At 41.1% G+C, this 16,846-nt stretch overlaps 1 protein-coding gene across 2 annotated transcripts; it reads left to right on the forward strand.

Moving 5' to 3' along the window:
• The first annotated feature begins 5,965 nt into the window (after nt 1–5,965).
• Nucleotides 5,966–16,494, forward strand: LOC128843363 (putative P2Y purinoceptor 10). Of its 2 annotated transcripts, XM_054040164.1 has the most exons (3): nt 5,966–5,985; nt 6,127–6,144; nt 14,793–16,494. In XM_054040164.1, the coding sequence occupies exon 3, from the start codon at nt 14,846–14,848 to the stop codon at nt 15,944–15,946; it is 1,101 nt and encodes a 366-aa protein (XP_053896139.1). In that variant the 5' UTR covers nt 5,966–5,985; nt 6,127–6,144; nt 14,793–14,845; the 3' UTR covers nt 15,947–16,494. The 2 variants fall into 2 exon arrangements, with proteins under 2 accessions (XP_053896139.1, XP_053896138.1); XM_054040163.1 differs by having other exon boundaries at nt 5,976–6,144.
• Nucleotides 16,495–16,846: the final 352 nt, after the last annotated feature.

Below are 16,846 nucleotides of genomic sequence, written 5' to 3' on the forward strand. Positions count from 1 at the left end.
ACGAAGCTTCTTGTTTGTGAGACTCGAGATCTCTTGCTATTTTTTTTCACCATTGTCTGAGAGCAGCCTTCCCAGTAATAGCTTCTTACATGTTGTCTCTTCTTTTTCACTTCCTTTTTATAGATCTGCAGTTGAAAAGTGAGGCCACCCCTATTTTCTCACAAAGTTTTCTCAACACCTGTAAACTGATGTGCTCTCTGCCCTGATTCCTGTGGGTTACGGGCCTACATTGCTCTAAAGGCTAACAGCTCAGTAGTCTTTGCAAGGGATAACCTCCCCTTCCACTGTGACAGCACTCCCAGTGCACCAGTCTCTTCTCAAAGCTGCTGCTCCTCTCTCTGCCTGCCTCACTCCTTGGCTTGCATAATGGACTTGGAAGAGATCATATATTGACTCTATGTAGACTAAAGTAAAAGTGACCCCTGTCATATATCACAGTCTACACCCATATGTGAATATGACATGAGACTTATGTCTTTCCTCATGGGAAAACACCTGACTTCTCTCCCCTCCCATTTTTAGAAAGTCCCATCTTCAGATTTGCACTGATTTCCTTTTGCTCTGAAATTTGAAAGTAAAAATCAGGAATGAAAGGGCTTTTCTTCAACCTTAAACAGCATCCCCAACTCATTTGCTCCTTAGGCCCAGGCCTCATGACCCTTTTGGTTAGTATGGTTCAAACTTCAGCATTTCTACTGCCTGCTTGATTGAGAAATGGTGGTTCACGAATGGAAATGGTAATCACATGATCTAGAACCACACATCCCATGCGTGAGACCTTGTGGGTTGCATGAGCAGGTTTACTTGTCACTTCCTCCACTCCTTTTACAGTAAGTTTGCTTCATACGCAATCTGAAAATTGCTTTCATATTCAGTTCCCTGGAACCATGCAAGGCTTATAGTATTGTGACAGTAGAAAGCAGTCCAGGGAATCTGCCATGTTCCATTCTGTGACGATTCCTTTCATGGACCGTCTACATCCTTGCTCCTGGACTCCCCAGTGAGTGCATGGCAATTAAGATGGCTTTGTGTTTCCTCAACAAATACACCAAAAAACCAAAACAAATGGCCGTCCCTCCAAAGCCAACTAACTTTCATCAGTGACCCCTCAGAAAACCAAAGATGGGCCCACTCCAAAATCCTGGATCTGATCACATCTAAACTTTGGGTGGTTGAAATCTGGAACTTTTCACCTTCACTCCACTGCTAGAGAAAACTTAGTGTAGTGTCAGGGTTGAAGGAGAACTGGCCACTATCCAAGTAATGTAACAAGTACTCTGAATTGCTCACGTAGATCAAAAATATATCACATATCAACAGGGCTCTCAAAGGGTGTGGAATGCTCAGCAACAGCAATGCAATAAGACACTCCCCTTCACTGGTGAATGCTTGTTGGATGAAAAAATGTCCAATAGGAACAGGTAATGATATGTGTTATGTATATGGACATTTTGATTATTAGCACATGTTGCTTGATCTATCGATTGTGTATTAATTGTATTGATTACTTAAGAATTTCCAGTTAAAACTCTGAGGTTTGGTAGGTTCTTGTCCCAAGATCAGACCCAGTATTCTTAGAATTTCTGTTCAGCTGGAAACCCTGATGTGCACGGTTACAACACTCACACTTAAGAAAAACCTTCTGTATTTATAATATTTTATTAACACAGTTAGGAAAGCTACAAACACTCCAACCCAGCAAGGTAGATCGACATAACATAAAATGTGTGTCTGAGCATTGATATGCTCACACCATTGCTTGAAAAAAGATCTGAAGTGTTAGTCATCATCACCAGTGGCTGTCATCCTGGCATCTCCCAAGAATTACCTTTCCCTAATGCACACAGGCCGGAATACAACTTTTATAATGTGTTGTGCTGAAGCCACTGTGCTTAATGCATAGTCAGTAGGAGTTTTCCCCTTTTTCCTTATTTGTACTTCCTTACCCTATTAATGTTGGGGTGCCCGTTTCCAATAGGTTAAGAATCCATTTACCTCAAGCTTATTAGCATATACATCATTAGTTACCATGGCATTCTTGTGGTCAGACATCTGTTGATGTTCCTAAAATAAAATATCACAAACAGGTACAAACTAGTAAGCTTGTGGTTACCTGTCAGCAGTTCAGTCACTCCTGCCTTCTAACTTGTGATATCTTATGATCTACGGTTACTCCTGGTTAGCTGCTTATGCTAAGGCTTTTTGGGCCTTATGCCTTGTTTAGCTAAGCTATTGTCTTGTCTTACATGCCTTTTAGGCTCATTACATTACTCCCTTAACTTATACCCAGGCCTTACCTAGAAAATACCTACGCCTTATGGCTACTTATGAGAGGGCTTGTTCCTTGCAGGTTTGACACACAATCCCTCATCTGATGTGCCCTTTAGTATTTCAGTAGTACCTGGTGAAATACTACCAGTATTTCAGAGGTAAGTGGTGGTCCTCTCCCCAAAAAGATCAGAACCCTGTTGTGCTAGGCAATGTACACATAGAGTAAGAGAATGTTGCAGTGTTGCCAACTGACAATTTTATCATGGGTGTCACACTATTTCGTGTTTTTCTTCAAGCTGCTGCTACTGGAGTCAAGGGTTTTAGTGAGAATCTCAGCTTTATTTATTTTTTAAAATGCAAGTTTCTAGCTCTTGTTGCAGAGAAAAACTCTGAAAATATGACCTGAGTGCACACTACAAGCTCATCACCTATTAGGTAAATAAAAAGAGCCCCAAATTTATTTATTTATTAAAATCTCATGCTTTTAAAGAAAATCTCATGATTTGTGGGGCCTGACTCATGATTTGTGAATGCTTGAGGTTGGTAATTCTGCAGTCCCTGACCCAAAGTGTGTGCAAAACACAAAGGTAAAGAATAACTTGGCCATTAATCACTTTACAATAAATCTAACTCTAAATGAATGCCACTTCTGTAAACACTATTTATATATTTTATGGTGAACTTCACCCCTTGTCAGAGGGCCTAAACAAGTGATATGCACCACTTGACTCATGAAGGTCAGGTTTAAGTGGGCTCTAAGTAGTGCGTGGGCTTCGTGCCAGGACTCTGCCCACTGGCCAATTTCACTTGATGTGAGTAAAACCCCTTACTTTAGAGAAGTACAACCTTGTTTTACATACATCCTTCAGGTGTATCCTGTTTGATATGAAAAAATGTTCTCAGTTTAGAGAAATGTGGATATGCATTTGTCCTTCTGCCCACAGAATACCAGTTTATAAGCTTAAAAGGATATACATTTAATTTCACTGCCACTTTAAACTTCCTTGTACCTTTTGTCAGAGTTTATAAAAGCAGAGGTTATTCTCTGTAAAATGTGCACTTGTGTAGAATTATACTTAAGCAAGGATAGTTAAGCAAAAACATACATACATAGAGTTTATTCAGTCCATTAGAAGAGAAATATTTATACACTTTAATGTATGACAATGGATTTTTAAAATTAATATCTGTGGGCAAGATTGTCAACCTGTGTAACGTTGGTTGTCAGTGATGTTACATAATAGTGCATTCTGTGATGCTTTTAATGACCTAGAATGTGTGAAAAGTTTTCAGAGGGCAAAATAAACTGAGAGGTAAAATACAACTACAGGGGAAAAGCCCACATTTTAAAAATCTCTCAGTTGGACTGTGTTCCCATCCCTTTGGTTTTTTGGACATTTTAGGGAATGGGTGCGCCATTTCTTTGCTGACACAGCCACTTTGAAGCAAGTACTGGAGAAGATGCACAGAAAACAAATTTTAAATTTGTAAACCTGGTCACTGTCTTCCCAACACTGAGATTCAAAGCTTCCAGTGAGTGCAGGAAGCCCATGATGTTGCTGACTCTTATTCATATACAGATCTAATGAAAGTGATTAATAAGCAGGAATAATTCAGGACCCCATAGATCTGTCTATGAGTTTTAAAATATAAGCACTTAGGGCCAAACCATGGACCTGCACAAAGCTCTTTTCCCCATAGAACTTTTCCCTTGTGCAGGCTGCAGAAAGCAAGTACATACTTGGGGTTGTAATAGCAATTGCTGCCTCTTCCCCCACGTGGTGGTTTGGACTAGTCAATCCATGTAGTTGCAAATGTACAGGCTACATTCCCATTTCATCTAAACAACCCTTCCCCTGACAACTATTTTCTACTGCCCCAGAGAGAACAGTGCTTCATGGGTCATGGGGGGCTGGACCCAATAGTGCCTGCTCACTGTAACTGGTACCTTCCCCTGGACAGAGGAATCATGGTGGAACTACTGCTTTAAGGATTTTGTATGTTCAAATGCAGTGGGGTGGGGAGGGAAAGGATCGGGATTTTCCCCACAGCAATTTCCAGAGGATTTAAGCAACAAATTATTGTAGATTATACCTTTCCCTCTTCTCCTTCCTCTTGGTACCCCAGTGTGCATCTGCTTGTTTTGAATGACCCTAAAACCAACCCAACAGGATATTATAGCAAGAGAAAGAATACATTTCAATTTAGTCAGCATCTATACTAAGAACTGGGAGCACTACGCTAGCTCTACAGTGCTGCCATGTTATCTCTGCAGATGCTGGGACATGATATGTGATGTGCATCATCATATCACATCATTCAGCAGGAAATAATGCAACTGATAGTAACTCACATCGCAATGCCATTTCCGGACAACCCCGAAAGTAATATATCATCACCACTGCATGCAGTACCATGCATAAGGACAGGGCCGGTGCAAGGAAGTTTTGCGCCCTAGGCGAAACTTCCACCTTGTGCCCCGCCCCCCAGCCCTGCGGCAGCTCCCCGCCTCCCCCCGCCCTGAGGCGCCCCCCCGTGGCAGCTCCCCACTCTGCCCTGAGGTGCTCCTCCCCCACGGCAGCTCTCCCCCGGGGAGCCATGCAACAGCTCCCCACCCCAGCTCACCTCTGCTCCACCTCCTCCCCAAGCACACTGCCCCTGCTCTAATTCTCCTCCCCTCCCAGGCTTGCAGTGCCAAACAGCTGATTGGTGCTGCAAACCTGGGAGGCGGGAGAAATGGAGCAGAGACCGCGTGCTCGTGGAGGGGGCATAGGAACGCTGTAAAAAAAATTGGGGGCACCGCTTTTTGGCACCCCCAAATCTTGGCACCCTAAGCAACTGCCTAGTTTGCCTAAATGGTAGCACCGGACCTGCATAAGGAAAGGATATCTTATACACACATGGAAAAGGAATTGAATGAGACAGAGAAAAGAAAGGTATATCTCAAATACATGACACTGGACATTACATGCCTGTATAAGATGAAAGTACTTTTAGAACATTCAAGCTATAAACCATCATATATTTTGGATATGGAAAATAAACCAAAATTTCGCACCTTTCACTCATTTTGAACTACCTAGATCAGGGGTTGGCAACCTTTCAGAAGTGGTGTGCTGAGTCTTCATTTATTCACTCTAATTTAAGGTGTTGGGTGCCAGTAATACATTTTAAAGTTTTTAGAAGGTCTCTTTCTATAAGTCTATAATATATAACTAAACTATTGTTGTATGTAAAGTAAATAAGGTTTTTAAAATGTTTAAAAAGCTTCATTTAAAATTAAATTAAAATGCAGAGCCCCCCGAACCGGTGGCGAGGACCTGGGCAGTGTGAGTGCCACTGAAAATCAGCTTGCATGCCGCCTTCGGCATGCATGCCATAGGTTGCCTACTCCGACTTAGATCTATATATTTTTCAGTTATAACTAGCAGATTTGTGTGTGCACAGTTTTAGCAAACAGATGGAGTCTACAATGACAAAACATCACAGGCAAAAGTAAAGTATAGCTTGACTGAGGGCATGCATAGAACATAGCAGAAACTCCAATTCTGTGCAAAATTAAAGCCTGAGTCACATCAAAATAACATCATCTGAATTGTTTTAATGTCAGTAGCTGAAAACACGTTGGCTGGCTAAGTGAAACAAAATACAGGATTTCCTGTTATTCAGTCACTGTATCAGTCTCCAGAAGTCAGTGGATTTTGGAGCACTAGGGTAAGAGAGTGAAATTTCTCTCTTCATGTGAGAAGTTTTTAAAAATATCTCTATCGTTGGAATCTACAGCATAAACTGTAGCTAATAAAAACCATTTTGCTTTTTCCCCTACTCTTCGCTGTGGATATTTCCGTCTTGAAGAATGGAAGTTAGAATGAGGTAAGATTTATTTTTGCTGCATATTTCCTTTTGTAAATCCAAGCCATAACAATATTCAGCAATACCATCGTATACTTTTTTCAAGAGAAACTTCAAACAAATGCTTGTATTGGTAGGCTGTCCCCAGCAGCCTTTGATAGAAGAGCAATTTGCTGTTTCATTTCTGAGTGGGTGGGTAAGTAAAAATCAATGCATTGTGATAGAAAGCCTGTATGAGAAAACAGATGAAGACTGTTCTACAGAAAACATTACGTTGATTGATAGGACATTACAACAGATCATTCAGTTCTGTTTCACATATTCTCTTTCAGTTGCATGTGTTAAAAAAGCTAATGATAATTACTATTTAAACAAAAGCTGTAGAAAGTCTCGTCTACTTAAATCAGAAACTCTAGAAAACTATTTCAAGTCATCAAATGGATTTTTATTAAAAAGATGCATTTCCCCACTGCTGCAGTATTTGACTATAATTCCAGAGAGGAACCTTTACCATAAAATTCAGATTCAAAGTTTGGGGTTGTTTGGATCTGGAATTAGGGCTACCTCTATATAATTCATAAACAAATAAATAATAAATAATAATTATAATGAAAAGACTACGTTCCTACTGTCTCTTTGAATTTGGAAATTCTAAGCACAATACCACAGAAATGTAGAACTGGGTGGGGCACACAGTGAGTCAGAGTAATGATAATTCTGGCAATTTCCATGGATGACTTCTGTAATAAAGACCATATAAGTACATAGCAGAAAGTTAGATTGCTGATATATTAGCGCTTCTTTGCATTTATGTTTATTTTAATGATTGGCTTAACCTGCTAATTGAGCACCCGGCTGCTCTGTATAACCCATGTTGCTATCACCTTTACCTATATCCTCCTTCCCCATTCCTTGTAATGACACCCATTTTTTGTTTCCAGTCTTCAGTTACCCTGTAAACCCTTCACAACAGGAACTGATTGTTAGTATGCATTTATATGGCATCTAGTATAATGGTACCTTGAACCTGCTTGAGACCTCTAGGCACTACTGCAATAACAATACCAAAATGGCAAATATATTTAGATGATTAAAAGCTACAATACATTAATATTTTTCCAAGGTCTTAGAAAATATCACTGAGTCATAACATCACTGTCTTTACCCAGGGATAAATGAGGGCAGCACTTAGAAAGAGTCAAAGGGGCCAGAGACCGAAAGGCAAGAGAGAAAATTCACCAGAAGTTCAGCTGTGAACACACACAAAATAAAAATCACTTATTTCAGGGAGTATTTTATTGAAGGAGAACTGGATTTAATCCAAATTGACAGCAGCTTGTCAATAGGTGCTAGCTGCATTCATTCCATGTGTGTGTTACAACCAATAGACTATTGAACAAAAAACAAGTACAAGCCAGCCAGAGTGGCACATATGTTTTCCCCACATTCAAGTCTGGTCAGCACAATCTGTTTCTCTTTTTAACATCTTGAGGCCAAAAAAATCTCAGCTGCATTTAATTAGTTCCTGGCTGGTTCCTGAGCTGCCTCTAAACCCTTGATGCGAATTTCCCCCCAAGCCCAATGTCATTGGTTAGTTTGGCAGGGCCTCCTTATGAGGACAACATGGAGGTCAGGTGTGTTAGGATTTGAGGGCCTCTCCAAGAGGCACCAAAAAGTCTGTACATCCTTCCATAGAAAGCCACAACCCAAAATGATACTATAGGACATCATGCTAGCTTCAAAAGAAGTGGGGCCTTCAAAAAGTGTAAAGTTAGATACTAATATCTGATTTCTCCGTGAACCACCAACCAATTTCTCGCCCCATATCTTCCTCAGAAATACAGGGCCAAGACTCACTATTACTTGCCATCAGGCAGAGAAATGGCTTCCCTGGATTCAAAGAGCAGTTTTTACCAGTAAAGCAAGGGTTTAATAAACATTAATTGAGTCTTCAGGCAGCCTTCATGTCTGGTGTGAGATGGAGTTAATTAGTACATCAATATTGAACTCTGTCGTGGGAAGACAACTACCCAGAAAGACACCACATTTCATGTGTCCACCAGGGAGTTGGGGCTGGTGGGAACTTTTAAAGAGGAAAGTACAGCCCTAGAACTCAAGGGGCCTGATACTGACTTCACCAATGCTGCTGTAAATCAGAAGTAAAGTAATGCTACGGTACTGACAGTAGCCAGGAAAAGGTGCTAGCAATTTATGACTGTTCACTGGTCTGTTTGGAATAAGGTTTAATTTAGAGTATTTATCATTTTTTTTTTGTAAAAAAAATGTGCCCAATTACACATGTACCTAGTTAAAGATCAAAATACAGCCTCTGTACAAAAAATGCAAAGCAAGTCCAAACACATTCTCAGGTGTGAGGTTGAGAAAAGAGATGGACATGCCAGGTCACTGAACATGGGCTCTGCTGGACAACTTGGTAAGCGAATTCCACAGTTAAGTGCCTCCATTGACTATGCCCTAATAGCAGTCCCTGTAGGGTTACGTTTTGAGAGTTTGCTTGAGTGCCCTAGATGACCCCATCCTCCCTCTGGCCAGTGCCATTCTTCTCCTGTTCCAGACTCACGGCCTGCCCCACTCACCCCTTTCGGAGGTGAGCAGTCCTGAAAGCAAGGAGCAAGATGGATGTGGCTATAGAGGGGACTGGTAAGGTGGGCCAATAACCTTGGGGACAGCAAATACCTCCAGTGCTCTGAGACCATGGACAGCAGCAACACCAAGCATAAGGGGCCATCACCTTTTGTGGTGTCACCTCCCGCATAGCTACTGCCAGCACAGAGCCCTTGGCGGGATCAGTGAGGAATAAAAGAAGTAGATGATCAATAGCCTAGTGCAAACAAGCACATGAAGGACAGCTTAACCCATTCAGCCTGCGGCTTTTTCTCCGACCACTGGCAGCAGCATTCCCCACCCAATGGTCATCTCTCTCTCAGGATGAGGCTCCACTGAGGATCTTTAGCAGCAATTACTTTGTTCACTATCAGACCATCCACATTAAGCTACACACAGCTTTTCCAAGGACATCTGTTGTGTATATTTAAAAATATACATTTTTGATTTTGAAAAACAAAAGCACGCTAGCCCACACTAACATCTGCTTTGCCAAAGTTAATGATCAAAACTGGACCTACTTTTTCTACATGAGCAAAGTTCATGTATATTTATCTACATGAGCATTTTTTTCTTTCACTCTTCAACATGCTTTAGTGCATTTTTGAAAGAATGACAGGAGAGAAGAGTAAACTCTTGAAAATTGAAAAGTGGAATAAGTAGGAACTTAAAAAAATGATGACAAATACCTTGACAGTGTTTGTTGTTGTTGTTGTTGTTGTTTTTTAATACTGTCAAGCCCTTTTGTCATAGCTCTAGACAACAGGATATTGGCACCCTTGCTAAATACAGTCAGCATTACTTCCTCCTAACTACATTGGTCACTCTTAGAAACGTGCCAATTTTGCTTCAGATAATGGTTACTTTAGCATTTGCAGTAATATCTAAATTTCCCTATGCTTATTCTAAGGAATCAGCAAAATTCTGCAGAGATTGGAGTAAAGTTACTCTGGATTTAATTCTCAGAAGTGCTAAGTACCCACAACTCCCGTTGAAGATAATGGAAGCTATGGGTATTCAGAACCTCAGGGGTGGGGGTGGGGAGTGGGGGAAGGAGGGGAGAAATCAGGCCCTTAGTTACCCCAAGGCGAAAAACTCTCCAGTATTTAAATGTGAGCCCAGTATTTGGGGCAGAGATTAAAGATAAACTAGGCATGGCCCAAAAACCTAAACAAATATTTTGCCCCAGTTTTTAATAAGAGTAACAAGAAGCTTAGGGGTAGTAGCAGGGTAGGTAATGGAAGGAAGGATATGGAAGTAGAAATTACTCCATCCGATGTGGAAGTCAAACTCAAACATCTTAATGGGACCAAATTGGGGGGTACAGATAATCTCCGTCCAAGAATGTTAAAGGAAGTGGCACATGAATTGCAAGTCCAATAGAAAGGATTTTGAATAGCTCTGTAAACTCAGGGTCATACCCTCTGACTGGAAAATTGCTAATAAAGTACCTATTTTTAAGAAAGGAAACAAAAAGATCCAAAAAACTACAGGCCCATTAGTTTGACATCATTTGTTTACACAGGCTTGGAACAAATTTTGAAAGAGAAAGTATTTAAGGACAGAGTTAATTGATAATTGGAATAAAATACAACATGGTTTTACAAAAGGTAGATCATGCCAGATTAACTTGATCTTTTTTTTGAGACGATAACTGATATTTTAGACAAAGAAAATGCAGTGGCTCTAATCTACCTGGATTTCAGTAAGGCATTTCATACAGTCCCACATGGGAAATTATTAGTTTCATTGGAAAAGATGGGGATTAATATAAGAACTAAAATAAGGTGGGTAAGGAGCTGGTTAAAGGGGAGTCTGCAACGGGTCATATGAAAGATGAACTGTCTGGCTATTACTAGTGGAGTTCCTCAGGGATCAGTCTTAGGACCAATCTTATTTAACTTTTTCATTCATGACCTTGGCATAACAAGTGGGAGTGTGCTAATAAAATTTACAGATAACAAAAAGTTGGGAGGTATTGCCAACATGGAGGAGGACCAGAATATCATACAAGAAGATCTGGACAACCTTGAAAACCGGAGTAATAGAAATGGGATGAAATTTAATAGTACAAAGTGCAAGGGCATGCACTGAGGGACTAGCAACAAATTTTTTTGCTGTAAGATGGGGATGTATCAGCTGGAAATGACAGAGGAGGAGAAAGACCTGGGCATATTGGTTGATCACAGGATGACTATCAATATGATGCGGCTGTGAAAAGAGCTAATACAATCCTAGGATATATCAGGCAAGATACTTACCCAGTAGAGATAAGGAAGTGTTATTGCCATTATACAAGACACTGGTGAGACCTCATCAGGAATACTGTCTCATGTTTAAGAAATATGAATTCAAACTTGAACAGGTACAGAGAAGGGCTGTTAGGATGATCAGAGGAATGGAAACTCTACCTTATGAAAGGTGTCAGGGTGGTAGCTGTGCTAGTCTGTCTCAGCAAAAACAAGGAGTCCCTGTGGCACCTTAAAAGGGCTTGGCTACACTTGCGAGTTACACTGCAATAAAGGAGCCCTGGGCACCCTAGCTCACTCCCTGTCCACACTGACAAGGCACGTAGAGTGCTCTGACTCCATGGCTAGAGCGCTGCTGGTACTCCACTTTGGTGAGAGGAATAACGTTTGCTGCGCCTTGGCTACAACGCACTGGCGTCAGTGTGAACGAGGTGTTGGGTTACTGTGCTCTGATCGACCTCCGGAAACGTCCCATAATCCCCTTAAGTCAAGTGGCCTCTCTTGTCATTGTTTTAAACTCCTGTAGGCATGCAGAAATGCCCTTTCAAAGCTCCGTTTCTGACAGCCGGCATGCAAGCCCTTACTTTGGAATGCTGTGTGAGAGAGAGAGGCGACAGAGAGGGGGGGTCTGCTGCTGTCTGAACTTACAAGACAGCATGCTGACATGCTCTCAGCCCCCCCAAACACCACTCTCTCTCTCCCCACATACACATAACACACTCCCTGTCACACTGCACACCCCCCCCCAATTTGAAAAGAACCTTGCAGTCACTTGCATGTTGGGATAGCTGCCCATAATGCACCGCTCCCAATGCCGCTGCAAGGGCCGCAAATGTGGCCACACCAGTGCGCAAGCAGTTGTCAGTGTGGACAGACTGCAGAGCTTTCCCTACTGTGCTCTCCGAAGGCAGGTTTAACTCACAGCGCTCTACAGCTGCAAGTGTAGACATACCCTTAGAGACTAACAAATTTATTTGGGCATAAGCTTTCGTGGGCTAAAACCCACTTCATCAGATGCATGAAGTGGAAAATACAGAGGCAGGTATAAATACACAGCACATGAAAAGATGGGAATTGCCTTATGAGAGGTGACCCAGGCAGCTTGGCTTGTTTAGCCTAACCAAACGAAGGCTGAGGAGAGAGATGATTGGTCTCTATAAATACATCAGAGGGATAAATACCACGGAGGGAGAGGAGTTACTTAAGTTAAGCACCAATGTTGACACAAGCACAAATGGATATAAACCAGCTATCAATAAGTTTAGGCATGAAATTAGATGAAGGTTTCTAACCATCAGAGGAGGAGTGAAGTTCTGGAACAGCCTTCCAAGGGGAATAGTAGGGGCAAAAAACCTAACTGTCTTTGAGACTGAGCTTGATAAGTTTATGGAGGGGGATGGTGTGATGGGACCGCCTACAATGGTGTGTGTCCCATCTGCAACTACTATTAGCAAAAATTCCCAATGGCCAGAGACGGGACACTAAATGGGAAGGGCTCTGAATTACTACAGAGAATTCTCTCCCAGGTGTCTGGCTACTGGATCTTGCCCACATTCTCAGGGTCTAACTAATCACCGTATTTAGGGTTGGGAAGGAATTCCACCCTCCCAATTCAGATTGGCAGAGACCCTGGGTTTTTTTTCCCACCTTTCTCTACAGCATGGGGCACGGGTCATTTGCTGGTTTAAACTAGCAAGTGAATGGTGGATTCTCTGTAATGTGAAGTCATTACATCTTGATTTGAGGACTTCAGCAACTCAGCCAGAGGTTATGGGTCTACTACAGGAGTTGGTAGGCGAGGTTCTGTGGTTTGCAATGTGCAGGAGGTCAGACTAGATGATCAAATTGGGCCTTTCTGGCCTTAAAGACTATGAGTCTGTGAGTAAAAGGTAAGGACCTCATCCTGCAAACACTACTAAACACAGGCTGGGATTGTCAGGAGGGATCAGCACACACACCTGGGGCCAGAGTGCTCAGCTCCTATTTAGAAATCCAAATTTGCGGCTAGAACTTCAGAAGAGCTCAGCATGTGCATGGTGGATGCTGAACACTTCTGAAAATCACACCACAAATTTCTCAGTGGGAGCACCTGGGTCCAGAGCTCCTTTGAAAATTTGGTCTCAACTGTGGGTTCTGAACTCTTGGAAATCTGATCAGGAGCTTTTTAGAAAATTCTAGCCAGAGGGCTTACAAGTGTGAGCAGTCTCATTGACACCAAAATCATGTCTTTATTCATTACACATTGTCATCAATGCCAGTCAGATTTTCAAGAACTATGATAAAGATTTTGCAAGATCAGGCCCTGATCTCTTAGAGAGAAGCAAAAGAAAGACATTAACTCTGATCCAGCTGTGACACCTTGTGGTCAATTTAAAAATTATACTCATAGCATTTGGTGCTAGGGTGAAAATTACATGGTTTAGTCTTAAATGATGGTGTTATCTGTGCCTCCTTTTATAACCTGCTGCATGAACAATAATCCCTTTGCCTAAGAAAATGTTTCCCCCAAAAGGTACTCAGGAAGGGTGAAATTCATCACAGTAAAGAAGGCCTACACAAGTACCTCTGCACCATTTAAGCCCTCAATGTTGGGTATATATGGTACATAGAGGTTTATGCAGGTGCATATGGATGAATGTCACCCAAATTGGACAACTTCTGGGTTAACTGCAGAGAGATATTTTCCCCATCATGTCTGCAATGGTTAGATGTTATTTTCTGTTATTACAAAATGATGACTGCATTATGCCATTGTGTAGTAATGCATTTCCGATACCGACATAGAACCTGACACATATTTGGTTAGATATTAGTTTAGTTTATTAGTCCTAAATATGGAGCCAGAGCTCTGATGGATCTGTCTGCTCCTTTCCATCACAGACCTCCTCCACAGTCTGCTGTCTGCTAGCCTTGTTCCTTATTTAAGCTATTTATTGTTTTACTTCTGATAATCTAATACAAGACCTCTATGGTGGTTGTTAAAGATGCTCAGACAGTTTCAGTTAATTCAAAACTATATTTATTTAATCTCTTGTTGGAGACGTCTGTAGGTCTGCATGGGGACACTAATTCGATAGGCGTTTGAATACAGTGTACAATGAATGAAGTCAAATGTTATGGAGAACCTAGAGATCTGAAGAGTAGCCTGGCAGCCTGCAACAAGCTGATTAATAGCGTCACTGTGGCATTAGGACACTGTCAGAGTAGGTTTACATTCTGGATGGAATTCCATAGGACTACCTCCAGTCAAGGCTGGCTGGATGATGCACTGAATCAGCACATCTAAGAGATGGCCCAGTTCTTTATCCTTCCTAGTCAACCCGCACAACTTTCTGATCAGTGCTGGCTGGCTATGAGACCCTGGCAGAGTAGGGTTTCCGGATAGCTTGTGTGTGTATACCCAAATCCCAGAAGACTTTGGGCTGCTGAATGGCTGGAATCGATGAGTGAATATTACCCAAGGATGCAGATGTTCCAGAAACAACTACTCATGCTGGGATGGCTACAGAGTCATTCCATTGATAACTGTATTGGGAGCTTGGTCAAGTGACAAAATCTCTTTTATGGCCCTACTACTGATGGTAAAAGCATCCTCTTTGCTTGTCATTTTAATCTCTGTTTCTGTAATGGAGTGAACCACAAAGCTTTTCTTTATACTCCTTCCTTTTCAATAGGTATTTACTATGTGGATGGTCTCATTTAAATGTTTTTGTCTGAATTAGAAAATACAAACATCAATATTAATAAACACTGAACAGTTTTTGCCTTTACTGTCTTTGTTTTTACTCTCTACAGAAATCCTTCTTCCATCCCATCATCTCCTAAATGAATGCGCAGATACATTCAAGATGCCGAGCAACAGACCTTCAGGAAACTGCACTGATCCTCATATGGGATTTCAGTCCTCCCTATACGCAACCACTTATACCATAATATTCATACCTGGTCTTCTGGCAAACAGTGCTGCACTATGGGTTTTATGTCGCTTCATCAGGAAGAAAAACAAAGCTGTTATTTTTATGATTAATTTGGCTGTAGCTGATCTTGCACATGTTCTCTCATTACCTCTTCGAGTGTATTATTATATAAACCACATGTGGCCTTTTGGGAGTTTCCTTTGCCAGTTATGTTTCTACCTGAAGTATCTCAACATGTACGCAAGTATTTGTTTCCTTACCTGCATAAGCATTCAAAGGTACCTTTTCCTTCTCCATCCATTCAAAGCCAAAGATTGGAAGTGCAGGTATGATGTCACCATTAGTGCTGTGGTGTGGATCATTGTTGGGGCTGCTTGCTCACCAGTTCCAATCCTGAGAAGTCCTACCTTATCCAACAATACAAACACCTGCTTTGCAGATCTTGAAGTGAAGCAAATGACTATGGGAGCTTCTATTACTTCAGTAACAATAGCTGAATTATTAGGGTTTGTGGTCCCCCTAGTTATTATTGCATACTGCACTTGGAAAATGCGACAATCTCTACAGGACTGTCAAGTGCCCTTGCAACAGAGAAGTGAGAAAGAGAAAGCTTTACGGATGATTCTGATGTGTGCAGCTGTATTCTTCATATGTTTCACACCATATCATATAAACTTTCCTTTATTTATGATGGTGAAACAGAATGTTATTACAAACTGTGCCATACGCAGAAGCACTCTTCATTTTCATCCAGTTTCTTTATGTCTTGCAAGTTTGAACTGTTGTCTGGATCCAATCCTCTACTACTTTATCACATCAGAGTTTCAGAACAAATTATTGCAATGTAGCGGCTTTGCCCTCAGGAGTTGTCTCATGGACAAAGAGAGTGATTCATCTTCCCAAGAAAACAGCGATGATACTAAAACACAAAAACCCTTTTCATGCTTTAAATTTTGTTCTTTTCCAAAATTCTGGTCAAATAAATACACAGAAACTCCTCTAACTGAACCAGAGGGGCTTTTATTACAATAAGCCTTTTGAAACTCAAGACAGTTTGTTCAGCATAGGTGAAGTCCAAAGCTCAAACGGAGATCACATTAAGCCCAGAAATATGTACTGAATAACATCTCTGGCCATTATGTCCAAGGTATCCAGCACAGAAAGACATTTTAACTTTATTGTTTTGTTTTTTTAAATATCATCCATCCCAATCACTACAACCTCCCCATGCAAAATTCTCTCATACTTCTTGAGTCACCGGTTAGGTCCCATAATTTATCTTCCTGAAAAAGACGCTCCCGAATGTAATCCTAGCAGCTGATCTATATATTGAAATACCATTGACCATAATGAGAATTCTAGCCACCAAACAGTTACAAAACAGCTACCACCTAGGGTTCCACATAGGCCATTTCCATTTCTGATGTTGATGCACCTATGAAAATGTTATGTCATGGTTATGTTTCTGCTTTTAGACAATCCTTGCCTTAAAGGACTTTTACCCAAGGTACATTTAGAATATCTGGTATATCTGTGAATACATTTTTAAATCATTAAATTAATGTTTTCTACTGAAAATAGTAGCTTGGTTTGAGTCTTGATTAACACAATTGTTTTAATGGATTTCAACAGAAAAGGAACAATTTCTGATAAGATAAAATGTTTCACATCCTTGAAAATCCTATCAATATTCTGGGTTGCTGGGAAGGTTTCCATTTTTGCTTGAATTAATAGCAACAATACAGCCTTCCAAATGACAATTTATTCAGGAACAAGAGTGAATTAAACTTCAACTTAAATACTAAGTCCAAAAAGTTCTAAGCTGCAGAAGCTCTGGAAAATTACAGATACTAGGCTGCACTTGTTCAGCAGAGAGGTCAGTTTATTGAGAAATTAAAAAAAAGATGCTTTCAAGCAACTCTGCTCTTCAGC

The sequence above is a fragment of the Malaclemys terrapin genome, chromosome 9, assembly GCF_027887155.1.
Source record: "Malaclemys terrapin pileata isolate rMalTer1 chromosome 9, rMalTer1.hap1, whole genome shotgun sequence".
NCBI lineage: Eukaryota > Metazoa > Chordata > Testudines > Emydidae > Malaclemys > Malaclemys terrapin.

Bases quoted from the DNA above. Each gene is read 5' to 3' on its own strand.
- LOC128843363 (XM_054040164.1), top strand. From the start codon at position 14,846: ATGCCGAGCAACAGACCTTCAGGAAACTGCACTGATCCTCATATGGGA.